Below are 18338 nucleotides of genomic sequence, written 5' to 3' on the forward strand. Positions count from 1 at the left end.
CAACAGATAGGAAATAAGCTTTATCCTGAAGAAATTTATAATGTTGTTAGGTATATTAAATAGTCTTTTCTTGGTTCTTTATATAGATCAAGTTCCTGGTTTTAAAATATTTTTACATTTAAGCTTCAACGAGCTTTCTTTTTCTTACTTGGTTTTGGGCCTCAAAATTTAACTGATAAAGATGAACTTTTTTTTGTTCTTACATTTAAAAAAAAGCAAACAATAATGCTGATGTAGTTCCTTGACCAATAAATCTACCATTCTTATGTGAAAAATTTTGGAAGTGATCATAATTAGTGACTATAATCTTGATACTACATAATGGATATGGCTGTAGATGTTAAAAGATGTTTAAGGGATGGCATAGCATCTCTTGTTTTAAACATTTAGGGTTACATAATCTTATGAAATAGTTGTAGAATTATAGCTTTCCTAATGCATGTAGCTATATTTTTTTTTATTTTTAATCTTATTCTCCATTGATCCACACTTTTTAAAAAAAAATTTGGTCAATATTATTTCACTTTGTCCTGTGTAATAGAGAAAATGGAAATAGATTTTCTTTATTTAAAGAGACATAAAGAAAAAAAAGACAGAATACATACATAGTTCTGATATAATCCTTTCTGACCATATTTCAAGCCCTATACTACTTGATTTGGATATCATTAGAATCTGTAATCTTATAATAAGATTACTTATATAGTCATTTTGCAGAAATTGATTGTTCACAGTGTAACAAAAAGGATAACCTTTTTCAAAAGAGGGGAAAAACTTGTACACCAATAGTCAGTGTTAGCTTATTTTTTTAGAATTGGTAAGCCAAGTATGGAATGAACTTAAAAGTAACTTTTGACATTTGAATGATTTTTTTATAGACCCAGAATTGCTCTTGAATAAATTTCATGTAAAGTGTTCCTTTTTTTTGCAAAAGGATGAGTTATCTTGGTTTAGAACTTTCATGCCAATATATACTTTAGAGTACCCGTTTCATTTTGAATAAATTCTTCAGGAAGGTATTATTTGTTTTAAGGCAAATGTTTAAATTTCAAAGCTATATGTTAAAGCAATGATTGGTACATTCTGAGCTTAAAAATTATGACTTTTGGGGGATATTGGCCTAGAGTACCCCAACCTTTTGTGTTCAGAAGCTAAACTTCCCCACCTGAAGTCTTGGTAGAAGAAGAGTGAATATTGTGCAGGGTGGAAGTCTGTGACATGGGATGGGATGGAGACAAGGAGAGAAAATTTCCCAGCTACCCTGCCCCTGGAAGGGAGGAAGCTACATGGTTTTGTGTGTGTGTGTGTGTGTGTGTGTGTGTGTACATGCAAAATATAGTCCCACTGGAGTCCCATTCAGTTATTTGGGTATCTTTAAAACCTTAATTTGTTTTGTTTAGATTTTATAGTAATGTTTAATTTATTTCTCTATAGTTCAGCTTTTACAGCGGACAGACATAGGAAAAGGAAACTTTTGGAAAACTCATCTCTAAACAGCAAGTTGTTAAAAGTAAATGTAAGTAATTAAACTTTGAGGCTGGATTTTGAGAACATTGCAACTATGCACTTTGGAACTATACAAATGCTATTTAAGAAAAGTAAGAAGTTGAGGAGAGGTTATGAAAGTGAGATAGATCTGATATGTAGGATCCATAATGTCTCTGATAGGAGGGACATATGGACAGAATGTAATCTAACAACTCTCCTTCCACCTTCATTTAATGGAAATTTGACTTTCTTCTCTTGATACAAGGTCCTTTGTTACCATACTCACTACAAATTCCTTTACTTATCTAGATCTAAGTTTGATAGTCTGTTCTCTATCCCCATGATTTTTTTTTTTATTCTTTCACTGTCCTTGTGGCCATCATTTACCAGCGTTTGGCACTTTTCCTTCATTTGCTCAATGACTTCAGTATTTAGCTGCTAGATTTTCTTTACCCTTCATTCCTTGTTGTCATCTATAGGCACTGAAACACTCATTTTGCAGCCTAACCCCTCTGCCTCTAAGCAGACTCTTCTCTTTTCTGCCCTTTTGGGTTGGAAAAGAGTCATTTCAACAACCATTTACTGTAAGAAGCTTTCCCTCTTTGCTCTTAAATCACCTTCTCTCAGGCCTCAAAATAGCTCTTTGCTCTGTTACCCTGATATACTTAGGATTATAATATTACCTTTTTTTCAGATACTATTTTGTACTTAGAAATCAACTAAAAGTTTGCTAGTAGTGATTTTACCAGTGTTCTAAGAGAAAATTTCATTCATTTCATTCATGAGTGTCCACTAAATGCTGAAAGATGTGGAAAAATTAAACATTGTCCTTGCCTTCATAGATTTTAGAGTGTTAAAGAGCCCATAAAATCAATTGTATTTTTACAGTATAGTCCCTCAAGCGAAATGAAAAAAGATCTAGTTATAATGGTGGTAAAAATGCTAAATAGTTGGTTAACTTAGGTCAAATTAAGTTTATTTGAGGGCAGTTTTAAAATCATAATAGGATAAATACAGGAATATGACTAAATAGGAAGATAGGCTTTGATTCGTGCTAAAAAGTTGAATTATAATAAAGATGTCAACCTTGTTTTAGTACTTAAAAGGTTCTCTTTAGAGTGAAGGGACTGGACCAGATGACTTCTATGGCATTTTCAGGGCTAAAATCCTGTGATCCTAAATAACAGTCAGGATTCAAGCCCGTCTTCTGTCTCCTACTCTGTTTTTTCTTTTTCTTAAACTATTTAATTGCATGATACTATATGATATAATGGTTAGAGAGCTAGCCTCAAGTCCCTAAGACCTGGATTTCAGTTCTGATAGATACATATTTGAATGGGTGTCCTTGGACAAGGTCACTTAACATTTCAATGCCCCAGGCAGTTCTTTAAGATTGTAAGTAGCAGACCTTTTGCCAATTTGTATTGGTGGAGGGACTTTCCTCTACTTGTGCCCTCTCTCTCTCTCCACCCATCCTATTTTTTTTTTGGCAAGGCAGTGGGGTTAAGTGACTTGTGTAAGGTCACACAGCTAGGTAATTAATAAGTGTCTGAGACCACATTTGAACTCAGGTTCTCCTCACTTCAGGGCCAGTGCTCTACCCACAGCACCACCTTGCTGCCCCTCCACACACCCTATTACTATTATGAGGAATTCAATTCATTTTAGTAAGTTTTTATTAGAGACCTTTTTTGTGCCAGATTCTCTTGTTTGGCATTGAGATTACTGTTCTACTGGCAGGAAGCAGTGGAGAGGCTAATCAGTAAGTGCAAAGGGACTTGGGGGAAGTAGCATTAAAAACTGATGTGATTTGGAGAATCCTCCTATTGGAAGTGGCATGGGACTTGGACCGTGAACAGAACCACGGAGATTCCAAGACAGATGCAAGAGGGAGAACATTCAAAAACAGGTGAGAGATAGAATGCCATGTGTGAAAACAGGCTTTTCCCTTGCTAAAACTGTGGCTCAGATGAGTGTCATTCTCATTATGTACAAACTTTATAAATTATATGTGCTTGCAGATGAGCTTTTTCAGATACAGAAATGAGCCAAAATCAGTTGTTTCCATATTTATCTAAGTGAGGTCAAAACATATCCAGGTGAGGTCAAAACAAAAGCTGTTATTATTTCTTTTTAAATTAATTAATTTTTGAATTTTATAATTTTCCCCCAAATCTCGCTTTCCTCCCCCACCCCACCCCAGAAGGCAGTCTATTAGTCTTTACATTGTTTCCTTACTATTCATTGATCTAATTGAATATTGAGAGAGAAATTCTATCCTTAAAAAAATAGAATATAAGAGATAGCAAGATTACATAGTAAAATAACAGGTTTGTTTTTTTTTTTTTTTTAATTAAAGGTAATAGTCTTTGGTCTTTGTTCAAACTCCACAATTGTTTCTCTGGATACAGATGGTATTATCCCTCGCAGATACCCCAAAATTGTCCCTGATTGTTGCACTGATGGAATGAGCAAGGCCAGTAAGATTGATCATCAACCCCATGTTGTTGTTATGGTGTACAATGTTCTTCTAGTTCTGCTCATCTCACTCAGATCAGTTCATGCAAATCCCTCCAGGCTTCTCTGAATTCCCATCCCTTCTGGTTTCTAATAGAACAGTAGGGTTCCATGACATACATATACCACAATTTATTCAGTCATTCCCCAATTGATGGACATTGACTCAATTTCCAATTCTTTGCTACCACAAACAGGGCTGCTATGAATATTTTTGTACAAATGATGTTTTTACCTTTTTTCATGATCTCTTCAGGGTATAGACCCAGTAGTGGTGTTATTGGATCAAGAAGTATGCACATTTTTTTGTTGCCCTTTGGGCATAATCCTAAATTGCTCTCCAGAAAGGTTGGATGAGTTCACAGCTCCACCAACAATGTATTAGTGTCCCAGGTTTCCCACATCCCCTCCAGCATTGATCATTGTCCTTTCTGTTCATATTGGCCAGTCTGAGAGGTATGAGGTGGTACCTCAGTGATGCTTTAATTTGCATTTCTCTAATAAATGATTTAGAGCACTTTTTCATATGACTATGGATCACTTTGATTTCCTCATCTGCAAATTGCCTCTGTATATCCTTTGACCATTTATCAATTGGGGAATGGAAAAGCTTTATTATTATTATTATTATTATCATTATTATTATTATTAAAGAGACATTCTCTAAGGCCAACATTCTCTGTTGCCTAGAATAGAGGGCTTTTAGGAATGCCACTTGACATTTTGGTCACATATTTTTAAGTGATAGCTTATGAGCATTTATAAAGGGAAGGAGTTGATCATTAAGATTAAGTATGACATTTTCAAGAATTAATCTTGTCAGATAAATTCTTTCTTTTTGAATATGATTATTTTGTTATTAAGGGCATAGATTTGTTACTTAATGTGGTCAGCCTACTGCTGATAAGCGTCACTTTACACTTAATGACTGTCTACTTTCTGAGAATCATTTTTAGCATAGTAGACTTAATAGAGCTTTTGCTTCACTGGTATAAGCTTTGAGAACAGAATGACCACTTGTACCATGATGAAGCATTGGAGTTGGATTTTGTGAAGGGAAAATACATCAAAATAATAAAAACAAAGTGTTGGTCACATGGAGAAATAGTCATATATTGTGAGTGGTAAAAGATGTTTGTCATGGGAAAGAAACTCAAAAAATGTTCATATCTTTAGATTTGGCTATTCTGTTTTTGGTTTTGTGTGTTTCAAGGAAATCCTAAAAGTCAGATGATATGTATAGAGATGTTCATAATATTTTAAATTGTGGAAAAACCACTGTACCACATTTGGGACTGATTAAACTGACTATGATATAATAATACTGTGGAATATTGTGTGGCTATTAAAATTGACATTTATGTGGACCATCTTGATGCCTACAAATGTGCATATGAAATGTTTAGGGGGGAAACAACATGCAGTAGTAGTATAACTATTAATCATGTGTATGTACAAAAGCAAAGAGCAGATGATAGTTTAGAGTGTAGATAATGTTAAAATAAGCAAAATAAAACAAAATCAGTCAGAGTTATCTGATTTATCTCTAAATTTGCATATTAAGGTCTTTTTGTCTGTAAAGTCTGTAAAGTACAAATTCATATTGTAACACATCATTTAATTTGTTTTATTCATTGATATGAACACTTCTTCGAAGCAGTTGTGTAGATTCACAGTCCCTATATTTCTCCTCAGTTTTTATTCAGTCCTTGTTCTTGCCTTTACATAAATTTTCTTAGAGAATCTCTCCCAGTTGTGGAAAGAGTTTTTCTAGAGTTTGAATTGGTGATTGGGAAAATATAGTCTTATTTCTGTAGAAGAGAGGAAAAAGTTTGTCTTGACAAATTTTCTCTGGATAGGAGAGTTGATTTCTGATTTGATATAACATCATTATTTTATATGCAACAGTTGCTTAATATTTACTGTTATTGGTATCATCTAATGACTGTACCATTTGCTTCTAATATTCAGGGAAGTACCACTGCCCTTTGTGCTACAGGCCTTCGGAATTTGGGGAACACATGTTTTATGAATGCTATTCTTCAGTCACTCAGGTAACATTATAGTCAGAGCCAAACCCAGTGCCATAAAGATTTGAGAAATTTTAAACTTTAAAAAATGATCTCAACTTCATTCACCTAAAGTACTGCTTGTTGCTGTGTATAATCCCCCTGGGTAAGAATTATAATCACCACTTTGTTTCCCTCTCTCACTGATGTGTAACATAATAAATAAGTACAGTACTTTCACGGTGTTTGCCATTGAGTGGGATTTGCGTTAGAGAACTCCTAATCTAAGGGGAGACAGATGCTGGAGTGATTTTTAGAAATGATTCTTTTTAATTCATTTTTACATAAAATGTAGTTTCATGACAGGGATCTTAAGGACATTCTATACCACTATACTAAATATCTATTCCAGAGATTGAAAGGTACTGTTGTGAAACCTTTTTTTCCCTTAAAGTAGAAATCACCAACTTCAACTGAGAGTAACTGGGTGAAGCACTAGAAAAGAGATAAAATGTGATTGTTTCTATGATGGAGAAATTGAAGAATGACTGACTAGATGGTGTTATTTTAAAAATAGAGTGAAAGTTTTAAAACATTGTTTCCATTTAATTTGCATATTCATCTCAGGGTAATACTCCTACTACCCCAATTGTCTTGAACTATTAAAAAATAAACATAAAACTTCAAAAGACAAAAAAAATTAGACATAAACGTTTTCAAGTGCCAAGTATAAATTGTGCTTTACTTGCTTTTTTTGCTTGCTCAGGCTTATGTTATTTCTTTTTTTATGTCATTTTTTTTCTCCTTGCCTTTGCTTTTAAACCAGTAATATTCAGCAGTTTTGCTGTTATTTCAAAGAACTTCCAGCTGTGGAATTACGGAATGGGAAAACAGCAGGGAGGCGGACTTATCACACCAGGAGCCAAGGGGATAACAATGTGTGAGTTAATAGGTCTATGTTCTTTCTGGCTTTCAGTGGAGAGGAAAAGATGACTTGTAGTAATGCTCTGTGTTTGTGTGTGTGTGTGTGTGTGTGTGTGTGTGTGTGTGTGTGTGTGTGTACACTATGTAAACTAATAAGACCAATTGAAATTTTCAAAGTGTTGTTGCTCAGCAGTCACATGTATTTTACAACATTTAACAACTGTTCAGTAGGTGATACTTTCATTATTTTTAGGCAAAAATGGATTTAGCAATCTTCAGAGACTTTGACAATAGTTGAATTATAAAATTGATGATTGTAGTAAATATAAAGCTCATGACTTTAAAAAATAATCAAAACTTAACTGCTGTGAAATTATAATGAACAAACTTGGCCCTAAGTAGAATATGAGAAAGCATCCCATGCCAGGTATAGGTAAAAGGAAAGCATATAGTGTGTAGGAATTTTGCTTCTGGTTTTGTTTTTGTTTTTGTACTGTTTTATAGAAATTTTAGATTAAAAACAGTATTGTTAAAAGTAAGATATCTTTTCTTTTTCTTTCCTGCTTTTCTAGTTCCTTGGTAGAAGAGTTTAGAAAAACATTGTGCGCTTTATGGCAAGGCAGCCAAACTGCATTTAGCCCAGAATCCTTATTTTATGTTGTTTGGAAAATCATGCCAAATTTTAGGTAAGTGCTATTTAATAAAAATAATGGTTAAAAATAAAAACAACTATAAACATCTGTCTAGTTTTGCAAGTTATTAGTTCCTGAAACCTTTATGTAATCCGAAGAAATAGTGTAACTCTTAAGTGGTATCCTCAGGTAAGAAATTAATTCATTTTTAGGAGTGTACTTTATTTCTGAAGATAAGCAAAAAAAAATAAATTAAAAGAACAGTTTTTATTTGGTTCAGTAATATAGTTTAAAACATTTGTGTTTGTTGCAGAAAAGCACTGATTTTTTTTAAAAAGGGATAAACATTTTATTGAATTTGGGTATTTATAAATAGGGCCTGTTTCTTAAGTAGTCTTGAACTCACAAGAAGTATATTGGATAAAGCACTGGCCTTGGAGTCAGGAGTACCTGGGTTCAAATCCGGTCTCAGACACTCAATAATTACCTAGCTGTGTGGCCTTGGGCAAGCCACTTAATCCCATTTGCCTTGCCAAAAACCTAAAAAAAAAAAAAAGAAGAAGAAGAAGAAGTATATTGGATGAAACTTATTTGAAACTCAAGATGCTTCAACAAATTATTCGTTAAATGATGGTGAGAAGTCTGTCCATTATAAATAATCTTCCATTGCTTTATGACTTCAGAACAAAAAAAAGTGGTATCAGTAAATTTTATAAAACTTGATCTTTACTGGAAATCAGAATGTATTAAGTTGCATCATGTAGTAGAACTACAATGTGACACACACCACTTGTGCTGAGAAAGAGTACTCATGTTGGTTGCCTGTATTTATTTTTTGGCAGGGCATAGCATGTGTTTCAGGTAAAGTCTAGGAATAAAGAAATTTTCATTCATTGGATTCAAACAATGGCCTAAAAGCATAATAGTATTGCACTTTTTAGTAGCCTCAGAATTCATATTTTCACTGTCAAGATAAATCCAGCCTCTTTTTTCCAGAAGAAATTTCTAAAGCTGTATTTCAAAGTGGAGTGTCTTTTTTAAATTAAAAAAATGTTTTCATGTTGGATTTTCTAGACTTTGAAATTAAAACCAAGGAGTCAACTACCCCAAACCTTTCATATTCTAATTGAGGCAAAAGCTCCCACTTACTTGCCTGAAAAGAAATGTAAATAGAAACATAATTTATTAATTTGTTACTAGTGTTTCCTTCACTAAGAGATTGATGATATAACTAAAAGATTAGATTTGGACTATGACATTTTCAATACTTCATTCAGAAAGTGTGGTCCCTTATTGCCTGAATTTATCCTGAATGTGCCTGAATTTGCCTGAATGTGAAGACACATTACTTCTTTTACTCCTTTTAATGAATAGTGTGTCTTCCTCCTTCCTAAAGACAGATATTGTTGGGAAACTTCTACCCATTCTACTTCATTTCCTAATTGTGACCTAAATATTATAAAGTTATTTAAAGTTGAAATCCTTGCCTTGATTCTACATGACAGAAATATCTAGTATCAGTTTTACTTAGCAACCACTGGGTTTATTAGCAACTTTGGTTTTATGAAAATTCAGATATCATACCACTTGAACTTTAATCTGAGAAAACTTAATTTTGTACAGATTTTCTAGTTAATAAATAAAAGGCAGCATGAGAGTAGAAACTGGTGTTTTAGATTTATTGTCAAGCCTTGAACCAAGATTCTAAGTCCTGTCATCTCTAAAGGAATTTATGCACAGATTACTGGGATCATCTAAATAATTTTCCCTGAAGGATAGCATTTTCTTCATATGTTAATAGTGTGTTGTTTCACACCATATATTTCAACAAAAATGTATTCATATTCATTGAGTGGGAGCCCTCCACCATGGCTCTGGTGTATTCTGTAGAAACTTGCTTTCCCACCCCTGCATCTAGCTGCTTGTGACTCAGCTCTTGAAAAAAAGGCTTAATAGATATAGTTTTCAAGGTTGTTATTTGTTTGAATAGTTCCAGTTGTGTGAATGTGATTTAGCTGTTTGAAGAAAAAGAGAAATATTAAACAAGAGAGCTCTGTGCATGCCAGGGTGAAGTGGGTAGATTTCCTTAATGACTGATCAAAATAGAAAGCTTAAGTTCTCTGAGCCAAGTTTTTCCCTTTGTTTTCTTGAAGAATTAAGAATGAGCTTTATTTACATGATAAAAAAGGATAATTTCTTCTTGGTCAGAACTATTATCTCCTTTCCAGTTGTCCTTGCCAGGCCTGTTGATTACATGTGGATAAAGCTTGGTGAAAGTGGTTTCTAAAAAGCTCTCACCACATATATGATAGAAGAATTTTAGGTATATCATCAGTCTCTTAGTTAAGGAAACACTAGTAACAAATTAATAAATTATGTTTCTATTTACATTTCTTTTCAGGCAATTAAGTGGTAGTTTTTGCCTCAATTAGAATATGAAATGTTTGGGGTAGTTGACGCCTTGGTTTTGATTTCAAAGTCTAGAAAATTCAACATGGAAACATTTTTTTTTAATTTAAAAAAGACACTCTGCTTTGAAACACAGCTTTAGAAATCAAATCCAACCAATTGGTCATCCTATTGGTGTTCCTCTGGTAACTTTTTGTAATCACAGTCACTAGTAACAGCTCCCTGGATAATTTTCTCACATGATTTTCCTCCAGAATCTGCAAGAGTTTTTTTTTTTTTTTAATTTTTTTGCAAGAGTTTTCTTGTCATTGTTTGAATGATAATCAGAATTTTTCAAACTAGTATTTAAGGATCTCTCTCTATAAGGTCACCACTCCTCCCCACCTTCCCCAGTGTTTTTCCAGTCACATTTCTTATTACTCATTATCTGGGTCCCTTTGCTGCTCAGACTAAATTGAGCCTTTTTCTATTTCTTACACATATTTCCTGTCTCAGTGTCATAGCTCATTCTCTTTGCCTTGTAATTCATATTGCCTGTTTCTCAACTTGTGTCCTTAACTTTCTTCAACATCCACTTTAATATTCATGTTGTGAGTAACCAAAAAAAAAAAACCCAACCCCAAAACCAGCCCTCAATAACCCAGTCAGTGCCTATACAGGACTTTTCTCAAAGTCTTAATGCTGGTTTTAAGTTTTAATAGCTTAACCTTGAATTAAGACTTAAAAGAGTATTCTCTTTTACCACTGGTAATCCATGACTTGCTTATATTTTTACTTAGGATCCTTCATGGATTGTTAGCTTCTCAAGGGAAACATTTTGCTTTTATGCCATGCTCTGTTTTGTTTGTTTTTGCATTACAATTTTATTTTTTTAAATCAGCAAAAATAGGCCTTCTCTCCTTCTCACTCCCAATTAAGAAGGAAAGAAAAGCAAAACTTCCATTACAAACATAGAATCAAGGAAAATAAATCTCCACATTGGTCTTGTCACAAAAATTATATCTCATTCTGCACTGAGTCCTTTCTTTCTCTCTCTGAAGGTGAGTAGCATGTTTCATCATTGCCTTCTTTGGCATTGTGATTGACGATTACACTGATTAGAGTTCTTAATTCTTTCAAAGTTTTTTGTCTTTACCATATTATTTATACTGTATAATTTTTCTCCTGGTTTTATTCATTCCCTTAGCATTAATTCCTATCAGTCTTTTCTCTGAAACTACCTCCATAATTTCTTATGGCACAATAGTATCCCATCACATTTATACACTGTAACTTATTTAGCTATTCCCCAATTTATGGGAACCCATAAATTCCCATTTTTTTCTACCTTAAAATAACTATAAATATTTTTACACATAACTTAATACTAATCTCTCTCTTAAACTACCCTCCTATGAATTTCAAAGCTCTAGTTAAGGAAAGAGAGCAGCTCACACATCTCATTTCTTATTTTGCTATACTACTTGGAGTCTTCTCTGACAGGCTTCACCATGTCCTGGTCAGGTACCTTCTCCATTACTTCCCCTGTTTTTTTTTTTTAATTTATTTTTCAGTTTCCTTTTTCCTTTTTCTTTCTTCCAAGTTCTAATTTTTTTTTTTGTCTTCTTATTTCAGTGACAGTGAATCTCTTGATTAATACTTCCAGAAATTCTATTTGGATTTATGCTCATGCTATGCTTTTCTTTGAGTCTTTGCTTATAGACATTTTGAAGTCAATTTTTTCCTCTAAATTTGTGTCTTGAGCATCCTAGTCTCAATAATAGCTTTTTTGGGGGGGCAGCTAGGTGGCGCAGTGGATAGAGCACCAGCCCTGGAGTCAGGAGTACCTGAGTTCAAATCCAGCCTCAGACACTTAATAATTACCTAGCTGTGTGGCCTTGGGCAAGCCACTTAACCCCATTTGCCTTGCACCCCCCCAAAAAAAAATAGCTTTGTGGGGGGGGATTTTGAAGGCATGGGGTTAAGTGACTTGCCCAAGGTCACATAGGTAATTATTAAGTGTTTGAGTCTGGATTTGAACTCAGGTCGTCCTGACTCCAGTGCCAGGGCTCTATCCACAGTGCCACTTAGCTACCACTCAATAATATTTTTTTTTTTTGCATTCTGTTCTCTACTAGAAAAGGGGACTTAACAATACTATTATGATACTAGATTCTGATAACTTAGATTTTTAAAATTTTCAATTTAAATATTTTAATTCACTATTTTTCCCTGTGTGTATGTGTGTAAACTGAGTTCCCTTTTTATAGTAGGATTCTTGTTTTTATTATGTTCACTCTTAAAAACTAATTTCTGATTTGGGACTTTATTTTAGAACCTGACTGCCTACTTCTAGAGAGAAAGCCTGGGCTGGTCTGGTTGCTATTTTCTTGTTGTCTTGAGTATTCTGTTATTTCAGTATCTCAGGGATAACTCAGGCTGGGGACCTACAAGCTTTCAGCATTCGCAAAGTGATGCAGGATAGATTCTGATTAATGCCTCACTGGTCTAAACAACAGTAGACTGCTGTTGCTCAGCCCTTGTTAGCCAACTGGGAAGCTCTTCTGGTTCAGAAGGACAAAACCACAGGATCCCCTTGTCTCTGGGTTCCTTCCCTAGTTATTCCTCTCTAAATTTCAGAGGCACACTACTGCTACTTCCTTTTTTCTCATTATACCATCCTGGGCCTGCTTCCTCAGGAACAGGTTCCCTTGTTAGTCTGCCCTGGATTTAGGACCTACACTTGGGTTATGGGCAACAAAGTTGCAGGTTGGTATATAGCCCTTTTGGGGTACCCTGGTATGAATCTAGGACTTCTGCCGTAGCTGAAACTGTCCCTAGTGTCTTTTACTTTTGCTGTTCTCCTTTACAGGAGGGCCAGAAAAATGACTCACTGTGGCTTTGTCTTGGATTTCCTCAGTAGGATTTAATCTGATTCATTTTCTAGTTCTGTTCAGAGGGGATCTCACTGTACTACTTCCTTCTCCACTATTGTCTTGACCATACTGTTTTATGAAAACATGCCAGCACTTAACTGGAATTTGACTGAATAAATTCAATCAGTGGTCAAAATCTCATTCATTTATTTGCACATGTGCGCGCGCGCGTGTGTGTGTGTGTGTGTGTGTGTGTGTGTTGTGTGTAGGATGCAACATGTATATTTTTGATCCGAAGATTTTTTTTTTTGCATTCTGTTCTCTACTAGAAAAGGGGATTTAAAAATACTATGATACTAGATTCTGGTAGCTTAGATTTTTAGAATTTTCAATTTAAATATTTTAATTCACTATTTTTTCATGTGTGTGTATGTGTGTAAACTGAGGTCAATTTGAATTTTGTGTTCCTTGAAAAAAATTTCAGCAGATTTGGTAGCAGATTTACAGAGAAAAGGTTAAGTTTAATCATTGGTTTTGTAGTTATTTTTTCAAATTAATCAGAACTATTTTGCAAATGTTAAAAAATTTTAATACCTTTAACAAAACCGAAATTTTGAGTGCATCCTAGACGTTTTGAAACATTTGTTCTAGAGTGACTCAATTTGCTCTTGCACAGGCATATCATTTTCCTTATTGGTCTTTACCATTTTACAGATTATGTACTGATACTACTAAAACACGGAGAATAGTGCACAGGTATATGTCACTATTATGCATGTTGTGATGTCACACAAGTACCTGTGTGTGTAGACTTAGTGGTGTTTGTCTTGCTATTTGAATTTCTCTGTCTTCTGCATTCTAGAAAATAAAAGTTAATAGTTTTTTGTCTTAAGCAAGTTATATGGATTCTTTTTGTTACAAGAATCAGTTGTGAAAAGACAATACTTTGCCCATCGATTTCCCACATATTTCAGCTATGTACCTCTTCTCAGCCTTTCATCCTTAAAAGGAACATAATCGTCTTACTGTTACTCTAATCTTTTATAGGTGTGGATTTTTTTTATAATGACTTTTTAGTGTCTCATGTAAGATAGATTTACTGATTTAATTATTGTTAGTGAGACAGCTGTGAGACATAGAGGATGAGATTTTGAAGTTGAAAAGAACTAAAAGTAGTAATGTAATTAAAACTCAAGCTCCACTGAGTTTCTGTTATATTTGTTTCCTGTGGGCCTGAACTCTAATTTTATTTCAAAGATATCTATTGTTTTCCTCAAAATCTATTTCATCACTGGTTGACAAATAGCTCCATGGGTGACATAGCAGCAATTGTTTAAGTAGGAAACATTATCTTTGAAGAAGGAAAACTTTCCCTTTCCTCATATTGTATGCCTTTCTTATGTCCCTTCCCTCCCTTCCTTTCCCCTTCTGAAATGTAATTGAGCCTTTGGAAAATCTTTACACAAACTCTATTAAGAAATTATCCAGGTGGGATTGGGAAGTTTGTGGGTATACATTATTAAGAGATATTTGTTAGATCTCACCCAAGTGCTAAGTTTCTTAGCTAGGTTTTCATTTATCAAAATTATATTAATGTAAATGGCTCCTTGGACTGTCACCAAATCCCCCAAAGTTACCAGTATAGTTCAATTAATACCTAGAGAAAAATGGACAATGTTTGTATATTCTGATGAAATTTCATAAACCAAATTAGACACAAATATTAATTGACCTTTATAGAAAAACAGAGTTGGTTATATCCTTCCGTGTCATCTTTTAAATGACAAGGAAAAAAGTAGAATGTAAATAATTTTATGTGAGGAAAGGAAATTTGTTGGGAAACTATAGAAAGCACATTGTGTTTTTAAGAATGCATTTTACACTATTTAAAAGATAGAATATTATAAATAATAAATATGAATTGATCTAAAACAAAATATTTAGAGGATGGTTAGCAGTAAGTGGAATGAGCATTTGGAAATGAAAACTAAGGCTTGCTCTTAAAATAGCACAGAACAGTTGTGTTTTTTTTTTAATATAGCCATTTGGTTTTTTTAGATAGTACAAACATTAGACTAACTTCCATTTCATCACCTACCAGGTAAATCAAGAGTATCCTTAACAAATTTTAACTTTTTATGATAAATATTTTATATTTTGTTAAAAAGTTCATAGTAAATTGACTATGAATGGAAAAAGTTTAGGGGAAGTATCAAAGTATCAATTGGCAAATGAATAATGATGACTTTTATAGATTAGGGGAATTATTTAGCATAATTAACAAAATTATAAGTGGTATATTTAAGAACTGAGTGGGTAAAATAAATATTGAGAGAAATTCTTTGATGGTAAGCAATCTTGGTTATGGAATTTCTTTTTACTAAGAAAACTAGTGAAAGTTTTAGCATTATAAGATATGTAGAGCCAGGCCAAACAAAATTCTTTGTTATAAAGTGAATTCATTAAACTGTTATCTGCTGGAGACTAGTTTCTAACTCAATCTTCTAAAACTTTCCAACTTCTTACCTTATTTTTATTTGTTGACTCTATTCATTGATATTCATTTGTCATCAAATGGTGTTCTGTTTTAGTATAAGAACATTTTGCTTTCCTACACTGAGAGAGTACATCAGAAAGGTGTTGCGTGTCTTTTTTTCCCCAAAATCGGGTATTAATATTTATCATCAGAGGAAGATTTCATTGTATGAGCGAGTGAACACAGTTCTAAAATTTTGTCTCTAGTATTTTTTTTAAAGATTCCTTTAAGTCAGCATTTAATGGTTAAACCAATCTCTTTCAATCTGACCCATTAGTGTAAAAATTGTCATCTAGAGTAGTGTTTTAGAATTAAGTGTCTTTGATAGGATAAGATATGGAATTTGGACACAAATTTATTTTTGTAGTGAAACCATTTTGATTTGGGTAGTAGAACCTGTTTTGCCCATCACTTTGACTGATTTGGGCATGTAAAGCCCCCATATTAATCAGATACTTTTATTTTCTTTAAGGGGTTATCAACAGCAGGATGCCCATGAATTTATGCGCTATCTTTTGGACCATCTACACTTGGAACTCCAGGGAGGCTTCAATGGAGTTTCTCGATCAGTTATTCTGCAAGAGAATTCTAGTCTTTCTGCAAGTAACAAATGTTGCATGTAAGACTATTTGTTTTTGCTTTTGTTTTTTAATGGAGTTTCATGGGAGGGTTTTATGTAGTACTTTACTGGTGGTATTTTATATTTTAAAATGTTAATGTTTTGCTTAAACTTTGTATGTATTTCTTATTTGAATTTTTTATAAATAATGTAGCAAAATAATCGTGCTTTTTCTTGTATTTGAACATGTTGATATTGGATTTATTCTTAGTTATTCTGAGAGCTTTAACTGAAATTCAGTAAAAATTGTTTGAAAATTAGAAACAAGTATAAGATATATTCAATTTTTGTTACTCTTTTATAAATAGTTTGGAAATGATAGGGAAGATAATTGGGGGGAATGGAATTTTTTTAGTCTACCCAAATCAATTGTACTATTTGAAAACATAAACTTGAGCAGTTTTGGAACTTGAATTTGCCTAAAACGTATTTGTTCATTCCCTAATTGACCTTGAAGCACCAGTAAGTTTTTAGAAGTATTTCTTGCCCCATAAAATGAAAAAAATTTGAATTGTTTTCCCATGTAATTTCTGATAGACTGAAACCTGCACTGAGACCAAAACATTTATTTTGCTTTAGGCAGGGATGGTTACAGTCATTTCAGCCTGGATTTTGGTCAATGTGCAGTCTCCTCTTATGTTGTAATTTTTGAGACTTTTGTCAGTCCTGATCTGTGCAGGAAAGGGGATTACAAGTTAAACTCATCAGAGAAAGAAAGGTAAGTTGTATATAGGTGTGACTGTAGTTTTGCCCGCCTAGAATTCTCTAGACCTTGATATAGTGAGTGTAGTTTAGGTTGTTGTTTTGTTTTTGTTTTTATGTTAAAAGTAGGGTTCCCCCATCCACTTTCAGCCTTCCGTGGCCATCTGTCCTATAGGAATGGATTCCATATAGATCTTTTTGTAAATAGATGCGCAACTTTCCCTAACCAAAATTCTAGCTTAGAAAAGAAGATGCAGATGAGTTCAGTAATATTACATTCAAACTTTTGTTGAGTATGAAAAAGTATATATTTTAAAGCAGCTTATTTGTATATAAAGAACAATGATATATAATAAAGCTCATGTATTTTATATACAATGTAGTCTATGTTTATTTTATACCGGAAACACATAGGTATGTCCTGTATCATATTGTTGCCGTTTATAATTATTAATATATTTCTTTTTAGAAATTCCTGCCTAACATCAGGAAACTTCAATATAGTGTTGATCAGTCAGCTACCTGAGACATAAATCAGAGGGACAGTGACTGACCCCAATAATATTGCCTCACTGAATATCATAATTTTGCAGTGGGATGAGCCAGCCTACAATAAGATGCTGCTTTTCTGTTATTACATTCTGCTGATGCTTTCTATGTTTCATCTGTTACAGTTTCTTAATGCTTTAATTACCTTAAAGTACCTTAAAACATGACACCTAAAATATACAAGAAACTAAATTTGTAGGTTGTTGTATTTATTGAGATCTCTGTAGCTATTTTGAGAATGGATACAACTTTCTTAACTTAATAATCATAAATATAGTTGTTGTCAGACTTGGTTTTATTACTGATTAAGGAATGTACTGTTCATTAACCATGTATTTTTTTAAGCTAGTAGAATACAATTTGTATACAGAAGCCAAAATTTATTAAATTATTCTACATCACATTTTTTAGTATACATTTGTAATAAGAATATATTTTGATTTTACTACATAATTTGAACAGTATTTAAAATCATGGTAAACTACAACTTCATGATGCTGCATGGATCTAATATTAATTGGAGCTAGAACTTGGAAGTTATTCTAACCCTTGAAGTATCTTTGAAGGGGAAGAACTATTATAGTGAGTTTAAATCAATAGTAAAATACAATTGATTTGGTCTTTAATTAAAACTAACATAGTGTTTTAGTAGCAACATAAGAAAATGAACAATTTAATTTTTTTCTATTTCTTTTCAACTATCTTCATTAATAATTAATAAGTTATTTTTATTTGCCCACTTTGTGCATAGTACTGGTTTATGAAACTTAGAGAAATTAAATCACTAGGGAGAATGGACATTAGATTCTCTCATATCTCAGATTTTCAAGTTTAATTAAGAGTACAGATTAGTTTTCAAACATCCAGTTTGAATTTTTTAATGTCAAAATGGAAGGCTCTTTTGTAGGCTTTACTGTCACTGAAATCACTCCATAATGTCCTCAAAACAGAAATGGAAATAAACCATTTATAGATAATACTCCCTCAAATTGTAACTATGTTTGATCCTTACATTTAGCAGTTTATTGAAGTTTAGCTTGTGTCTTCAGTAACAATGGCTTAGCTTTGATTGTGCCTAATAAAAATCTTTCAAGAAAC

General features: G+C 33.2%; 1 protein-coding gene across 4 annotated transcripts in view; it reads left to right on the plus strand.

Moving 5' to 3' along the window:
- Nucleotides 1-18338, plus strand: part of USP3 (ubiquitin specific peptidase 3) — a 103267-nt gene that overhangs the window by 69582 nt on the left and 15347 nt on the right. For all 4 annotated transcript variants that reach the window (XM_074234357.1, XM_074234358.1, XM_074234359.1 and 1 more), the window contains 5 exons: nucleotides 1435-1516; nucleotides 5977-6059; nucleotides 6841-6954; nucleotides 7511-7624; nucleotides 15843-15989. In XM_074234357.1, coding sequence (XP_074090458.1) covers nucleotides 1435-1516; nucleotides 5977-6059; nucleotides 6841-6954; nucleotides 7511-7624; nucleotides 15843-15989 — 540 coding nt within the window. The remainder of the gene's footprint in view (nucleotides 1-1434; nucleotides 1517-5976; nucleotides 6060-6840; nucleotides 6955-7510; nucleotides 7625-15842; nucleotides 15990-18338) is intronic.

This window comes from Macrotis lagotis, chromosome 4 (genome assembly GCF_037893015.1).
Source record: "Macrotis lagotis isolate mMagLag1 chromosome 4, bilby.v1.9.chrom.fasta, whole genome shotgun sequence".
Taxonomy (NCBI): domain Eukaryota; kingdom Metazoa; phylum Chordata; class Mammalia; order Peramelemorphia; family Peramelidae; genus Macrotis; species Macrotis lagotis.